The sequence below is a fragment of the Terrapene carolina genome, unplaced genomic scaffold (genome assembly GCF_002925995.2).
Source record: "Terrapene carolina triunguis isolate 2854851 unplaced genomic scaffold, T_m_triunguis-2.0 Scaffold746, whole genome shotgun sequence".
Classification (NCBI taxonomy): Eukaryota; Metazoa; Chordata; order Testudines; family Emydidae; genus Terrapene; species Terrapene triunguis.
This window is the reverse complement of record NW_020665097.1, coordinates 510,366-526,906: the sequence shown is the minus strand read 5'-3', so window position 1 is coordinate 526,906 and position 16,541 is coordinate 510,366. Positions and strand designations below refer to the sequence as shown.

At 46.1% G+C, this 16,541-nt stretch overlaps 1 protein-coding gene across 5 annotated transcripts in view; it reads left to right on the top strand.

Annotated features, from left to right (window-relative positions):
- The window catches only part of BRD4 (bromodomain containing 4), a 205,922-nt gene that overhangs the window by 155,467 nt on the left and 33,914 nt on the right, over positions 1-16,541 (top strand). For all 5 annotated transcript variants that reach the window (XM_026660277.1, XM_026660276.1, XM_026660275.1 and 2 more), the window contains 2 exons: positions 7,515-7,567; positions 7,875-8,169. In XM_026660277.1, coding sequence (XP_026516062.1) covers positions 7,515-7,567; positions 7,875-8,169 — 348 coding nt within the window. The remainder of the gene's footprint in view (positions 1-7,514; positions 7,568-7,874; positions 8,170-16,541) is intronic.

Genomic DNA, 16,541 nt, shown 5'->3' with positions numbered 1-16,541 from the left:
ATTCATTTACTCACTCAAAGCAAGCTGCAGATTGTTTGCTTTTCTCTGTGGTAGGAGCTTTGAAACCGGCACTTCCACATTCCTGCAGCCGGTCACAACAATGGAGAGGATTGGCCACTTGACGAGTTGATTAGTACAGCCATGAGTCCTAGCCACCTCCGCTGCAGCTGTTATTCCTTTCGGAGATGTGGAGTACCTGCAGTGGTGTACCCAGGGAGATACAGCGCTGCAAGTGCCCTGCCAGTGTGGACGGGGAGTGAGTTACAGCACTGGGGGAGGCTTTACAGCACTGTAACTTGCAAGTGTAGCCAAGGCCTTACTGTGCAGATAATGTTTCGAAGTGCTCACTACTCCCTATCTGTTGTAGCTCCTCCCTGGGAAACACCAAATGGGGGAAGAAAAAATAAGAGATTAATTTTCTCTCAGTAGAATCTAGAATTAACTTTGTATTAATCACCAAGGACACTCCTAATAGCATCAGTAGGACCCTACCAAATTCAGGGTCCATTTTGGTCAAATTCACGATCATAGGATTTTTAAAATAATAAATTTCATTATTTCAGGTATTTAAATCTGAAATTTTATGATGTTGTAATTGTAGAGGTCCTGACCCAAAAAGGGGTGGAGGGTTGCAAGGTTATTGTAGGGGGGATTGTGGTACTGATGCCCTTACTTCTGCGCTGCTGCTGGCGGTGGCGCTGCCTTCAGAGCTGGGTAGCTGGAGAGCAGCGGCTTCTGGCCGGGAGTCCAGTTCTGAAGGCAGAGCCACCGCCAGCAACAGCACAGAGGTAAGGATGGCATGGTATGGTATTGCCACCCTTCTTTGTGCTGCTGCTGGCAGGGCACTGCCTTCAAAGCGGGGCGTCCGGCCAACAGCCACTGCTCTCCAGCCACTCAGCTCTGAAGGCAGCGCAGAAGTAAGGGTGGCAGTACTATGAATCCCCTAAAATAATCTTGTGACACCCCCCCTGCAGCTCCCTTTTGGGTCAGGACCCCCAATTTGAGAAAAGCTCGTCTCCCCTGTGAAATCTGTATACTATAGGGTAAAAGCACACAAAAGATCAGATTTCACAGCCGGAGACCAGATTTCACGGTCCATGACCATTTTTTTCGTGGCCATAAATTTGGTAGGGCCCTAAGCATCAGTAAAGGGGCTTTGCAGAAGAGCACTGCTATATCTATGGTCCTGCAAACCACTTGAGTAGTTACTCGGAGAACTATGCAGTTGGGGAGTTGACTATTGAAATTCAACTGTCAAGGCTCTATGACTGATCAAATTTGCACCCTTACTGTTCTGATAACTGTATAAAATTTGGCTTAATATTCTATTTTAATGTGGTGAATTTTAATAGAAACTCTTTTGTTGGGAGTTTGGGTATGGAATATTCTTCTCTTTATTCTTTTCACTGGGGATGTTCATTTTTTAAAACATAGTTTCCATATTTTCTAATGAGACGTCAGGAAAAGTGCTTTGCTTTGGTTTTGAGCCCACTGAAGAATTACCATCTTGATACACCACTCCTTGTCAGTTTACAACATGCTGATTCTGGTTGCATCTGAATTGAGGAAGGAGAACTAATTAATATTTGTAAAGCACCATACAGAGCTTCAAAGTCCACTAGGCACCTGCACTTGAGTGTAATCCTATTTTAAGAAACTATTCACTTGCATAACTGATTGCAGGATCCAGGCCTTAGTGTGTTTATGTACTGTGATACATAGAAAAGCTAAGTACTATTTTTAATCACTGTTCTTTTGCCCTGTTAAGATTAGGGTTGTTGGGTTTTTTCTTCAAAACCCTAGTGTTTTTTAATGTAATAATTTGACAATATCGCATCAGCATTTTTCTACTAAGGTGATAGTTCCATTAGAAATTCAATAAACTGATATGCCAGCACATTAGAATATAGGTATCCCTTTTTCTGTAGCTAGATATACATCTTATCCAAGACCAATTTGAACCTTGGGCTTTAGTGCTCTTGCTACTGCTAACAACTTTCTTTAGCCACATTTTTTAGGAAACCCTTCTGCCTTACATGACTGTGTCAGTGGCATAGAAGCCACAATGAGTTGATCTGCTCTCCCTGCACAACAGGGGAAGGGAAGCAATTAGATTTAATTGTCTTCCAGCAAAATGCCAAGAAAGCACCACAACACAGTCCGGAAACCATGAGTCACTTATACACAGTATTCACATTTTGAGCTCATCTCTAATACCAGGGTAGTATGGAGGTTCTCTGTGCTATCAAGGGAAGTTTATTTTATAACCAAAACTATTTTGTAAAGTTTTTACTTGCAGTCTCTTAGCATTGTTAAAATGTTTTCTCCAAATCACATGATTGTTCCTGTTGTATTTTATTTTTCTATAAACTGCTGGGAACTGGGATTGATTTTTACTGGAATGTATAACTGCATGTTACTAGCAAAACTGTAATCCTAGAAAGTAAGAATGCATTTGACAATGAATGGACTGTCATTGCCATTTTGATTCAGATTCCTTTTAAGGCACTTCAATTAGCATTTATCATCTACAAATAATTACTTTATACAAATCTGTTTATTTTTATATTTTTATCTGCATGCTTTTTGATTTAACAGTAATGTAACCACAATCTTTTTTTAAAACAAGCTGTATAGTTTTTTTATATTTTTGTTTTTAAATAAAAATAAATAAAGTGTTTGGTTTGCTACAGAAAATGTACCTTTTGTATAATGGAATTGCAGTTTTAAGAAGTCATTTCAAAATGGAAAGAATATTTTTACCAAGTGTATAATTGTATACTATTATATTGAGTATTTCACCTTCCTCAGTGAAAGTGTGGGGAAGTAACTAATTAATAATTGGAAAAACTTGTGAGAGTGGGGAAGATACCCTAGAACCTTCCAGAGAGGAAAGCTATTTGATAGAATAAGTTAATTGTAAGCAGAGGCTTCACTTACTGGAAACTGGGCTCTGATCTTAGTGTTTCTACTCTGAAAAGTGACTTTGTGAGAATGGCATCGTGGAATCCCATATTTATTGTGTCTTGAGGATTTCTGTGTCAGATGTGCTGTGTGCACAAGTAGAAATTTTTTTCTAACTACCAGCCTTGAAATCTCAACCTGGGCTCTAAGAGCCAAAGCTTAGTTGAAATGCAGTATGAAGAGAACCATCATAATGGTTCTGTGAACCAGATTTAGTTCATGCGGAGCCCTTGGTGCCTTTCATGGACTTCCATAAGTGTAACACTGATTTGGAACTTAATAAGAAATTTTGTAGATACACAAGATGGAATAGAATCAGCAGCTCAGTCAGTCTTGGCTGTGTTGGCTCTGCAGGGTTAATAAGAATAAAAAGCAGCAAAATTTTATCTCTAAAATAGCTGATGTGACTATTCAGAGTAAAACTGAAAAGTGATTTTCTGGGCCACGTTTTATAACTTTGTCTTTTGTTTGCCCGTTCTTGCATTTCTGGAGACCTCCTGGTTAGTTAAATGGCCAGAAGCTTAGTGTACTGTGGCTGGCTGGAGTGGAGCTGTGTCCATAGCTTCTTTAGTCCCACGGAATCACACCCGTGAGTCTAATATTAAACAGAACTGCTGATCCAAACAAACCAGGAGATGCACAACCGTTTGCTCAGAGCAATATAAAGTGAATGGGGCTTCTTGTCAATCCAGACCAAACCATTTTCTCTTACCTATGTGCAGAGCATGGTCCAGTATCTTGGCTAAACATGTGATAGTTTGTCAATAATTCAGTTTAAACTAAAGACAATATCATTACAAGAAATATGCACACCAGTAAGCAAACGTGCCGCTTCTGAGGAGCTTGGTTAGAAGCTAGCCATCACACCTCTGAGGAATATAGGAGTGAGAGCAAACACCTGTACAAAGAAGCAACTAGGTCAGAGTGACACCACTTGGTACCTTTTTAACTGCTTTTCAGGGTTGATACTTGCACACAGCCTTATAACATGTCTGATAGTCCCTCTTTTTCACACCTTTACTATTGCAAAACACATACATGTTGATCAGCTGCATGGAAACCATGAAGCTAGGGGGTCTCTGACATAAAGTACAAATGAGAAATGTTATATATTAAACATGGCATTTTTGGCTGACTCCTGAAACTGGGGACTGTCTATGTATAATCTCCCATTTCCAGTCCCATTCACATAGGAGTGACACTGGCTTAATTGCCTTTTCGCTGATAATGTTTACTAGTGCAACTTCCTTGTGTACTTATGCAGCGAATCTGCAACTTGTCGAGAGGAATTCTCTCAAATCCCATTGATTTGCAAAGATCAAATATTTCATAGTTTTCCTTGTCTCTTCCCCTCAAGTGGTGGTGTCCTTTTACAAAACTCCTCCTTTCCTGGAACCCCCCACATTTGTTTGTATCCCATCCTTTGATTTCTTCCCATTGGTATTTTTTCTTCTGATTAAATGGAACATGACAGAAATATTGGTTCCTTCAGTAACTTTTTTTTTCCAGCCACACAGCTTATTCAGTTTCCTCCTAGTTTGGTATGCATGGTAGGAAGTTTCTTGTGATGCAGACAAGGTAAAAGTGGATCAGCAAGTAGAATGTTTATAGCAAAGTGAATCAGGTTCTGTTTGCTATATATATTACACTTGCATCAGATAAGAATGTGGCAGTTACAGGCTCCAAAGCACATTTGCAAACCCCTCACATAGTGTATGGCTCACAGTAAAGCAGACCAGTCTCTTAGATACTTAACTGTTACAGAGACTGACATCTGTCATTTTGACAACTTTTCTGTAAATTTGATTTTAGTTTACTGATTAGTATGGGGCTTCTATTTTCTGCCCTCAGTCATAGAGTAGGAACTCAGAAAAGACCTCAGTGAATAGTTGTAAAACATGATTTTCCTGAAGACCTACATGTTGCTGTGTTTCCTTCTTGCCTTTCAGTGGCTCGGTGGTGACTCTTCAGTTGATTGGTGTGGTGTTCCTGTGATTAATTCTCTCTCAGCCTCTCTCTCGGTTACCTGGGTTTTTGACTCAGATGGGGAAAGTCTATGTGGGGCAAGTCACTTAATAGCAGAAAACATCAACCACTCTCTCTTTCTCCTTTGTGCAAAGTAACATCAAAGTGGCTGGTTAAGATGGCTTTGTATATTTAAGTCAAAATCTACTCTTTTAAACAAGTTTGCAAGCAGATTAACCATAATCATTTTTCAATTTTAATCCAGTGGAAAATGCACTGGACTGGGATCCAATTTTCAGCTCTACCATGTACAGTTTCGAGAGCGACGTTAAACCTCCCATGTTTTAGATTCCCCATCTGTAAAATGGGAATGATGATACTTGGCCCCATTTGTAAAACGGTTGGAGAGCCTCGGAGGAAAAGTGCAAAGGATTGTTTATTTTTTGTTCCATCCACTTCTGTATGGATGTTTAGCACATGAGCTTTAATGCATGTAACTTACTGAGGTTTTATTGACTCTTTGAAATGTCTTCTGCTGGGTCAAGGCCTAGTTAAGTAATTATTCGTACCAAGTTAGACTGGCAACGTGTCAGATTTGTACAGTAGTCCTCAAATGACTAGTGGCCCCAACCAATGGTGTTGATGCTTCATCTCCCAATACTGTAATGAGGATCTCTGCTACCCACCTTCCATTTACTCTTGGACATGTTCTGACCTGCAGCTGAGCTTGGGCTGTTCCTAGTGGTAACGAATACAGCCTGAACCATGGAAAATGTGAACAGTTGAATGGGAGTCTGTCAACACACTTGAGGTCTTGCTCTGGTAAAATGATATCGCTTCCTGAAAAGCTTAGGGAATCCCTGTAATGATAGACCCTGGTGGCTGCAGGGACCTCCAGGAATACTTTAATTATGCTGTATTTACCTTATACCACAGGGAAACTCATAATGAGAGACACATATGAAGGAAGCATGATATACATAGGAAGAGGGTCTGAATACTTACTAGATCATCTTAAATTTTGCTACAAAATGGTTTGACTTTGTATTGGCCTTGCAAAATTATGAAAATTTCATAGATTCCAAGGCCGGAAGGTACAAAAGTGATTATCTAGTCTGGCTTCAATTTACCAGCCTAAGTACAAATTCTACCATATTTGCCTGTCCCCTCCCATGAGGATTCACGGTGGTGAAAATAGGAATACTTTACTTACCGATTTAAAAAAAAAAAAAAAAAAAAACACCTGGGGCATGAATGGGCCACTAGAATTTTGCCAAGGCTGTTTTAAACCCATGTTCAGGGGTAGTGCTTGAGTCTTAACCCCACACCACTGGGCGTGCCAAATAATGATGAAGTAGAACACGTTCAAGCAAGGGAATTGATTCAGGTGTTTGGCTGGAATTCTCCAGGGGAGGAAATTTAAGCCAGATGGTCAATATTGTGCCTTTCATTTTTGTTGATTTTAATAAACTCTGAAGTAAGCTGCAAAGGAAGTCTTGGGAAGCTCTAATATATAACAAATTTTCACCAATGGAGAGAGGCTGACTGGTAGTGAAAGCTGCTGAAAGTCCCAGACAGTTTTGTTTTAGGGTGGAGAAGAAAGTTTCTTCTGTTTGACTCCCAGTATGACCTCTGATAGAAAGCGGTGAGTTTAAGCCCTCTTCTTGTTTAAACAGTAAGAGGCCCTTAGATGCAAACTCTTAACAATTCTCCAGTGTGAGAGGAAGGATGGCTTTCTGTGTTGCATCTGTTCTATCATGGCTGCTGTCTATTTATTTTCTCTTCTCCATCACTGACATTGTAATGTTCAAATAAGTGCTCTTGAGCTAACTAATGAGCTGTGAAAACACTTGCTTCACAGCCAGCTCTCTGCAGCCCTGTCAGGTTGTATCTCCAATAGGCTATTTGAAAGATTTTTCTATCATTCCAGCTCCACCAATGGTAGCAATGGAAGTAGTTTCAGTAGACCACTGGCATTTTTACCACCGTTACCTAACACTGGTCAGAATGGGTATAGAAGACACCATGACACAAATTCTGGCAGCGCCCTGAGTACTAGCCACACTAACTCCCACTTTGGTTACCACCGGTGGCACTGCACTGGTGAGAGATTTCCAAGAAACTCTAATATAGGCAAGGGCTAACCAATTCTTATAGTCTGTCACTTTGGTGTCCCAAAGGCCTGTGGCCGAAGAATTAGTGTTGGTCAAAGTCTTGAAGAAATTTCTTTGTAAATCATTGTAGTTGATGTTTTTGAAAGTTCTGATCCTTCCTGGTTTTGTGAAGGAACAAAGATGTAGCCAAGGAAACTGAATTTCTTTCCTCAGGAATCTGTAGTAAGTTCCAAAGGTAAAATCAGGGAAAAGCTGCCTGGTTTTGTGTCTGAAAATGTGTTCTTCGTGAGTGCTTCAGAGAGAGCAGTTTGCAGTGAGCACCAAAACTTCGCTACTCTTCCTGTGATTTAAGTGTTGTACTTGTAACTGAGATCAGTAATATTAGTTGCTCCCATATTTGTGTCAGTGATTCCTGGAAGAGCAGCACCTGGATGCTAACCCTTTTATTATCCCTTCTTCCTTTCTCCACAGAAATGGCACCAAAATTGAAGAAGAAAGGGCACTCTGGGAGAGAGCAAAAAAAGGTGAGTTTTGGAGAAGCCTCCCTCCTGGAGCCATGAGAGAATTCCTATGAATTAGCATCCTCAGTATACATTGACCGCCGAATCATCAGAGAGGTTGGGCTGGGCCGGGCACACAGGCTGTTAAAACAATACTCTTATTTAGATCTCCCTTTTAGATCAGGAGCTTATAGTCAACCACAGGCTCAGTCCCTCCATTATTGATGTCTGGAATTGTTCTGAGCTGCCTCCCTGCATACCAGATGACACAAGGCTGGAAACTTAAATGAGGTGGTGTTCTGCTGATCTCATGAGTTTTTGTCTTCCCTAGCATCACCACCACCACCATCAGCAGGTGCAGCAGCAGCAGCAGATGCAACCACTGCCTCCACAGCCTGTCCCTCAACAAGCACCGCCTCCGATGAAGTCTTCTCCCCCTCCTTTCGTACCTGCACAGGTCCCCATCATGGAGCATCCGCTCCCAGGGAACATGTTTGACACTATCACACATTTCACCCAGCCCATCATGCATCTTCCTCAGCCAGAGATGCCACCCCATCTCCCCCAGCAACCTGAGCATAGCACTCCTCCTCACTTGAACCAACATGCAGTAGTCTCTCCTCCAGGTAAGCACTTAATGGGCAATGCTGTGTGTCTAAAGCTGTAGCCCTTTCTTCTTCTTGGAGTAGATGCAGCCATGTATTCCATGTAGGTGTGTGTCTTCCCAGCACACCAGAACAGGAGAAATTTGCCCAGCAGTACCTGTAGAGGGGTGGCACTCGCACCTTGTGGTTATAGTCCTGGCTACATGAGGCAGTGCTGTCCTGACCCTTCCTCAGTTCCTTCTTACCACCCATGACTGGAGTCGGAGCTTTGTGTGGTCTCAACCTCTCAGCTAATTTAGTTTTTTCTCTTGTATATAGTTAGTAGTACTCTTAATGTTAGAGTAGTTTGTGTTACCAGTCTGTTTCCTCAGTGATGCTCTCCTGGGGTTTAAACATTGTCTTTCATGTGGGGAAGCGATCCCCGGTAGCAAGGCCCATGTCAAGAAGCATTGCGCAATCTGCCGATCAGTTTTTAAGAAACTGACTCAAGTGGCTCGGGACCTTTGCCTAAAGAAGCGCCTGCTCGAACAGGCCATGCGGCCTGCTTTGGTCCCAAGGCCCTCAGAGCGTCAGAGGTTGCCCTTGGGCTCCAACAGCACTGCCACTTCACATTCTGGAGCAAGTACTTCAATAGGGGCTCTTCCCTGTTGACTGTGACGAGGAGACGGTCTCATAAGACCAATCATAGAATATCAGGGTTGGAAGGGACCTCAGGAGGTCATCTAGTCCAACCCCCTGCTCAAAGCAGGACCTAATGCCCAACTAAATCATCCCAGCCAAGGCTTTGTCAAGCCTGACCTTAAAATCCTCTAAGGAAGGAGATTCCACCACCTCCTTAGGTAACCCGTTCCAGAGCTTCATCACCCTCCTAGTGAAAAAGTTTTTCCTAATATCCAACCTAAGCCTCCCCCACTGTAACTTGAGACCATTACTCCTTGTTCTGTCATCTGGTACCACTGAGAACAGTCTAGATCCATCTCTTTGGAACCCCCTTTCAGGTAGTTGAAAGCAGCTATCAAATCCCTCCTCATTCTTCTCTTCTGCAGACTAAATAATCCCAGCTCTCTCAGCCTCTCCTCATAAATCATGTGCTCCAGCCCCCTAATCATTTTTGTTGCCCTCCGCTGGACTCTTTCCAGTTTTTCCACATCCTCCTTGTAGTGTGGGGCCCAAAACGACATAGTACTCCAGATGAGGCCTCACTAATGCCGAATAGAGGGGAATGATCACGTCCCTCGATCTGGTGGCAGTGCTCCTACTTATACAGCCCAAAATGCTGTTAGCCTTCTTGGCAACAAGGGCACACTGTTGACTCATATACAGCTTCTTATCCACCGTAACACCTAGGTCCTTTTCTGCAGAACTGCTGCCTAGCCACTCTGTCTCTAGTCTGTAGCAGTGCATGGGATTCTTCTTTCCTAAGTGCAGGAATCTGCACTTGTCCTTGTTGAACCTCATCAGATTTCTTTTGGCCCAATCCTCTAATTTGTCTAGGTCCTTCAGTATCCTATCCCTACCCTCCAGCGTATCTACCACTCCTCCCAATTTAGTGTCATCTGAAAACTTGCTGAGGGTGCAATCCACGCCATCTTCCAGATCATTAATGAAGATATTGAACAAAACCGGCCCCAGGACCGACCCTTGGGGCACTCTGCTTGATACCAGCTGCCAACTAGACATGGAGCCATTGATCACTACCCGTTGAGTCCGACGATCTAGCCAGCTTTCTATCCACCTAATAGTCCATTCATCCAGCCCATACTTCTTTAACTTGCTGGCAAGAATACTGTTGGAGACAGTGTCAAAAGCTTTGCTAAAGTCAAGGAATAACACGTTCACTGCTTTCCCCTAATCCACAGAGCCAGTTATCTCTTCATAGAAGGCAATTAGGTTTGTCAGGCATGACTTGCCCTTGGTGAATCCATGCTGACTGTTCCTGATCCCTTTCTTCTCCTTGAAGTGCTTCAAAATTGATTCCTTGAGGACCTGCTCCATGATTTTTCCAGGGACTGAGGTAAGGCTGACTGGCCTGTAGTTCCCTGGATCCTCCTCCTTCCCTTTTTTAAAGATGGGCACTATAGGCACTATATTAGACTTTTTGCAGTCATCCGGGACCTCCCCCGATCGCCATGAGTTTTCAAAGATAATGGCCAATGGCTCTGCAATCACATCTGCCAGTAGGGACTGCTCCAGGTTTTGGGGTGACTCTTCCGCCTCCCCCAGGAAAAGCATGGAACAGCATGGAGTTGGTGCTTCTAACCGTTCCCCGGTACCTAGTAGGGAGGTGAGAAACCCTTTACCGTTGACTTTGGTTCCAGCCTCTGGACATCCATTGAGTCTGGTACTGATGAGGGAGATGCCAGTACCGACTGTTTCTGCGTCGGCAGCATACCAAGTAGCTACAGACCTCCTTCTGCCTTTCAGTCCTGACCTCTCCTTTGGTCCAGGACTTTGCCAAGTCTCTGTCAACTATAGCCCCTTCTATTGAACAAGCTACTGAATCCTTGGGTCTGTTGACACTGCGCCTCAATGTTCCCCTTCCACAAATTGTGGAAATAGGGCTGGTACTCTGATTGGTACGTGGGACCCCGGTACCAGGAACCTCCTCGGCACTGCTGCAGTCGGCACAGCAGATGTTTCCATGGTGGCTTTCACCACTCTTGATGGTGCCATCAGACACTCTGGTACCACTGTTCACTTCGGGACTGACACTGCTTCAAGCACTGGCATGCTTGGTACCAATGGTATTGCTTCCATTGACAGCTCTGTTTCCTGCCTCATTCTGGACAATAGATGAGTCAAACATCTACTTGCTCCCTCTGGTTTCGCTCTGCCCTTATCTCCGGAATCCTGAGGCTCCGTTGAGTCAGGATTGTCATCCTCCCACTCTCCATTGCCCGACCAGCATTGAGGGCCACTGATGGACTGTTACATGTAACCGGATTGGCGCACATCTCATGCTCAGGACTGAGGTCCCTGGCCCTGCACCTGTTGGCCACCAGTACCTTATCCATGTCAGTGGAATCCGTGGGACACTCCTTGGTTGCAGAGGTCCTACTCTTCATCTTGCTCAAAGGCAAGATTGCCGGCCAGTCTGTGGTGATGACCCTCGATCCACTGCAGGCCAAGGCACTGGCAGTCCTCCCTGTGGCGCGTCCAGAGTTGTTCCATCTGGGTCCATCATCCCTGGAACAAGATCCGGCTTTGGCTCAGTTAAGGGCCTCATCTTCATCTCCAGATGATGCTGTGCTGCATGGCTCATCCTCCCCTTCGGTACTGGATTTTAAGGTGTATGTCCTTTAAGCAAGTCCTTTTGCTGTATGAAGCTGCTTTTCTTGGTATCCAAGCAGAGTTTTTTTGTTTTAAGAGAACCCCCCACAAATTGATGGACATTTTACAGCTCTGTGCCCCTGGGAGAGTCACCCTCTCTATAAGCAGTGTGCTCCTTGAACTGGCTAAGGCCCTCTGGAGCACTCTGGCTTTGACACCACCTATAGCCAAGCACATAGAAAAGCACTATTTCATTCCCATGCTGGGATTTGAGGGGATTAACTCCCATCTGGCCCCAAATTCAATAGTTGTAACTGCGGTGAACAACAGAGCCCAGCAGGGCAGGTTTAAGTTCACCCCTAAAGATTAGGGATTCTAAACGATTGGACTTCATGGGCAGGAAGATTTACACCACCTTTTCCTTACAGATGTGAATTGCCAATCAGCAAGCCTTGCTGTCCAAGTACGGTTTTGTTAACTGGACAGCTATGTCAGGAGGAATTTTCTAGTATTTGTCACTGAGGGCTGCTTGGTGGCTAAGATGCCTTTTGTAATCCACACTCGATATCATGAACACCTCGGCCAGGGTGGGTGGCCTATGTGGTCACCATGAGATGGGGTTCCTGGCTTTCTTTGGCTTTCGATGGCTGAACACTGTTCTCAGACAAAGCTGAGGAGACGCTGCGGTCCTTTAAGAATTCCAGGACTACCCTGCAGTCCTTCAGGCTGCAGAGGTGCCACTGTGGCATCCAGCGGCAGCAGTATTGTCTGCAGTGCACATTTGGCCAGCCTTTCCCTCCTCTGAGGCCTGGTCTACATTGGGGGGGATCGGTCTAAGTTACGCAACTTCAGTTACCTGAATAACGTAGCTGAAGTCAACGTACTTACATCTACTTACATTGTCTTCACTGCGGTAGGTCAACTGCTGATGCTCCCCCGTCGACTCCGCCTACGCTTCTCGCTCTGGTGGAGTACCGGAGTCGACGGGAGAGCGCTCGGCGGTCGATTTATCGCATCTTCACGAGACGCGATAAATCGACCCCCGCTGGATCGATCTCTCCGGAGGTAAGTGTAGACATGCCCTGAGGCACAGGATTACACCAGAAAGAGGGATAGATCCCACAGGAGGAAGCTGTTGGGCTTGGGGTTTGGCCAGTCCCCACACCTTTCCCTGGTCCCTTTCCAAGTGCCCATTTGACTCCTTGCTCCAGAGCACTGTCCTAGTCATTGCTCCTTCCTCCTCATCTCCCTCCTTTGGGGACAGGCTGGCCCTCTTTCACAGTGATTGGGGTTCAGTCACTACTGACAGCGGGGTCCTAAGTACCGTCAGATTGGGTTATGCCATCCAGTTCCTCTCTACACCACCTCCCAACCCTCCCTCCCTGTCCCTCTTCAGGGACCCCTCTCATGAGATACTGCTCCTCGAGGAGGTCTACTCTCTGCTGCCTTTGGGAGCAGTGGAGAAGGTTCCACTGGAACACGGGGCATAGCTTCTCCTTTGGATACCAGGAAGTACTGGGAGTAGAAGTAAGGCCTCAACAAATATATCAGGTACATGGGGTTCTGAATGGTCACTCTATAGACTGTCTTCCCTGCGTGCTCTGGAGCTTCAGGACACCTACTTTCACATGGCAATTATTTACTCCTGGGGAATTCTGTGCATCTACGGACATGCAGAATTCATGTGTCCCGCAGAATTTTTTTTCAGCAGAAATTACATTTTTGCCCCAGAAGTGCTGCAGTTCTGCCTTTCGCCAACCAGAGTCCACTGTGGCGCCAGAAGAACCAGCAGCATGAACGCAGCTGGCTGTTCTGGTGCCACAGCGGCCTCTGATGGGCAGAAGGCAGAATTGCAGCACTTTTGGGGCAGAATGTATTTTCTGTTTTGGGGGAATTCTGTGCGTGCCCAGTGCTGCAGAATTCCCCCAGGAGTAGAAGTTCATCACAGCACCGTGCCCATGGAGCCAGGTTAGAACAGAGTGGGGCACATGGGGCTGCTGGAGGGTAACAGACATGTGTTCAGAATGGCTAGTGGGGGGGCAGACTGGGGCGCGGGCTCAGGAGCTAGTGGGGTGACAGCATTGAGACTGGGGATGGGGGAGGGGGACTGCAGAGACACATGGGGATGGGGAAGGAGGCTGTAGAGACCCCTGGGGATGGGAGGTGCGGGGACAGGGGCAGATGTGCCTGACTGAATGGAAGAGGCTTGGGGTCAGCCAGGATCTGCATGGGGAAGGTTCCCCAACTCCTTTACAATCCCACCCCTCAGCCCCTCCCCCCAAAAAACCTTTTCCACTAGGGCTGTCAAGCGCACCTGAACCCCTCTTGCACCCCAACTCCCTGCCCTGAGCCCCCTGCCGCACCCCTCCTGCACCCCAGCCCCCTGCCCAGAGCCCCTTCCTGCACTGTGCCCCCTCTCCTGCACCCCAATCCCCTTCCCTGAGCCCCCTCATACACTCCACACCCCTCCTCTGCCCCAACCCCTTGCCCTGAGTCCCTTCCTGCACACTGCACCCCGTCCCATACCCCGCACTCCCTCCCTCCCGCAACCCAACCCCAGCCCTACATTCTTGGCCCTGCATGCAGTTTCCCCACCCAGATGTGGTCCTCGGGCCAAAAAGTTTGCCCACCCCTGCCCTAAATAAATGCCAAAAGTCCACACTAATACCCGTGCAACAAATAGAGTTCATTGGAGTCTTCCTCAACTCTCTCGAGGCGATGGCCTCTCTACCACAACAGCGATTCCTCACATTGACCAACCTGATTGCTACAGTACAAATCAGCCCACAAGTCCCCACCAGAACATGCCTACATGGCTTCCAGAACATGCACAATTCCATATGAAATGCCTTCAAGCCTGGCTCCACTCAGTTTATGTCCCACACAGGCACAATATAAACAAGCACCTCACGGTACCAAACAAGGTAAAGGAGTATCTTCTCTGGTTGGACTCAACCAGACAACATCTGCCTAGGAGTGCCTTTCATGCAGACTCTCCCAGCGATGACCATCACAACAGATGCATCACTTCTGGGTTGGGGAGCGCATCTACGTCTGTGCAGTATCCAGGGCCGCTGGTCCCCAGCGGAAACTCTTCTGCACATAAATATCTTAGAACTAAGAGCTGTTCGCAACACTTGCTCCCACTTCCTACTGATAATGGAAAGCAAGACTATACAAATCCTCATGGACAATGTGGCTTGCATGTTTTGTATAAACAGACAAGGAGGAGCACGATGACACTCCCTCTGTGTAGAAGCCATCAGACTCTGGCAATTATGCATCAGACACTATATCCACATTACAGCACAATACCTACCTGGTTGCCAGAACACCACAGCAGATCCATTAAGCAGGAATTTCTCCCAGGACCACAAGTGGAAACCCAACACGCATGCTATGGGACATCTTCAAACATTGGGGATTCCTGACAATAGACCTGTTCGCAGCCACACAAAACACCAAATGCCCACAGTTCTGCTCTGGGGGGAGGCTCAGTCGCCACTCTCTGGGCGATGCCTTCCTCATGAAGTGGAACACTCCTCTCCTTTACGTGTTTCCCCCAACCTCCCTTTTGGCCTTGGTGATCCACAAGATCAGGCAGGACAACTCCAGGGTAATTCTAATAGCCCCCACGTGGCCTTGCCAAACTTGGTATCCTTACCGTCTCAAATTATCAGTATGCCCACCATGGATGCTTCCGCTTCTGCCTCGTCTCCTATCTCAGGATGCAGGTCACGTTCTTCATCCAGATCCCCAAAGACTCCATCTCAAAGCGTGGCTACTCCATGGCTCAAGCAACCTGAAATAACGTGTTCCAATGACGTACAAAACACAGTCACAGAACAACCAGCCACACCAACTGCCTCCACCAATGGAAACAATTTGAGGCATGTGCCAACAAAAATGAATTCTGGCTGTGTCAGCCTCTTTACCCTGAATATTGGACTATTGGGATATTGAGAAGTCAGGCCTCTCCATGAGCTCAGTTAAGTGCAGCTCTGCACTATCACAGCGTTCCACAGCAAAGTAGATGAATTCTCCATATTTGCTCACCCACTCACCAAAAGATTCCTCAGGGGCCTCAGCAATTTCTATCCTGAAGTGAGAGAACCTACCCCACCATGGGACTCAACCTATCCTCCAAGTCCTAACTGGCCCTCCATTTGAACCCATGGCGACATGCTCTTTGTTTCATCTTTTTATGAAAGTAGTGTTCCTCATTGCCATTACATCTGCCAGATGGGTGGGAGAATTGGGTTCTCTTTTGGCAGATCTGCCAGACAGTCTTTTTCAAAGATAAAGTTTTTGAGACCAAATCCTAAGTTTTTGCCCAAGATTGCCTCATCTTTTCATCTCAACCAGCCTATCTACCTTCTGACATTCTATCCTAAACCCCGCCAGGATAGACAACAATCCACACTATGTACCCTGGGTGTACACAGGGCAATTGCTTTCTACTTAGAACAAAAGCATTCTGTAAGTCTCGGAAACGGTTTGTCTCAATCACTGAACGATCCAAAGGGAACGCCATATCTACACAGAGTCTCTCCAAATGGATTTCAGATTGCATAAAACTGTTACTCCCAATGTGGTCAACAACCCCCTACGGCAGTAGTGGGCAACCTGTGGGCCACAAACGGCCCATCAGGGTAATCCGCTGGCGGGCCACGAGATGGTTTGTTTACACTGACCATCCACAGGCACGGCCACCTGCAGCTCCCAATGGCCGCGGTTCACTGTTCCTGGCCAATGGGAGCTCCGAGAAGTGGCACAGGCCACAGGGACATGCTGACTGCTGCTTCCCGCAGCCACTGGGAGCTGTGGGCGGCTGTGCCTGCGGACGGGCAATGTAAACAAACTGTCGCACGGCCTGCCAGCAGATAGCCCTGACGGGCCAAAGGTTGCCCACCACTGCCCTATGGGGATTCACACGCATTCCACCAGAGCCTTATCGACCTCTGTAGCGTTTCTTAACAGTGTCCCCATTGCGGAAATCTGTAAGACCACAACCTAGGTGTCAGCCCATACATTTACTCAACATTACACTTTAGAACAACAGGCAACCTCCAATGCCCTGTTTGGACTCACTGTGCTTTCGTCTGCTACGACTTCAACTCCGA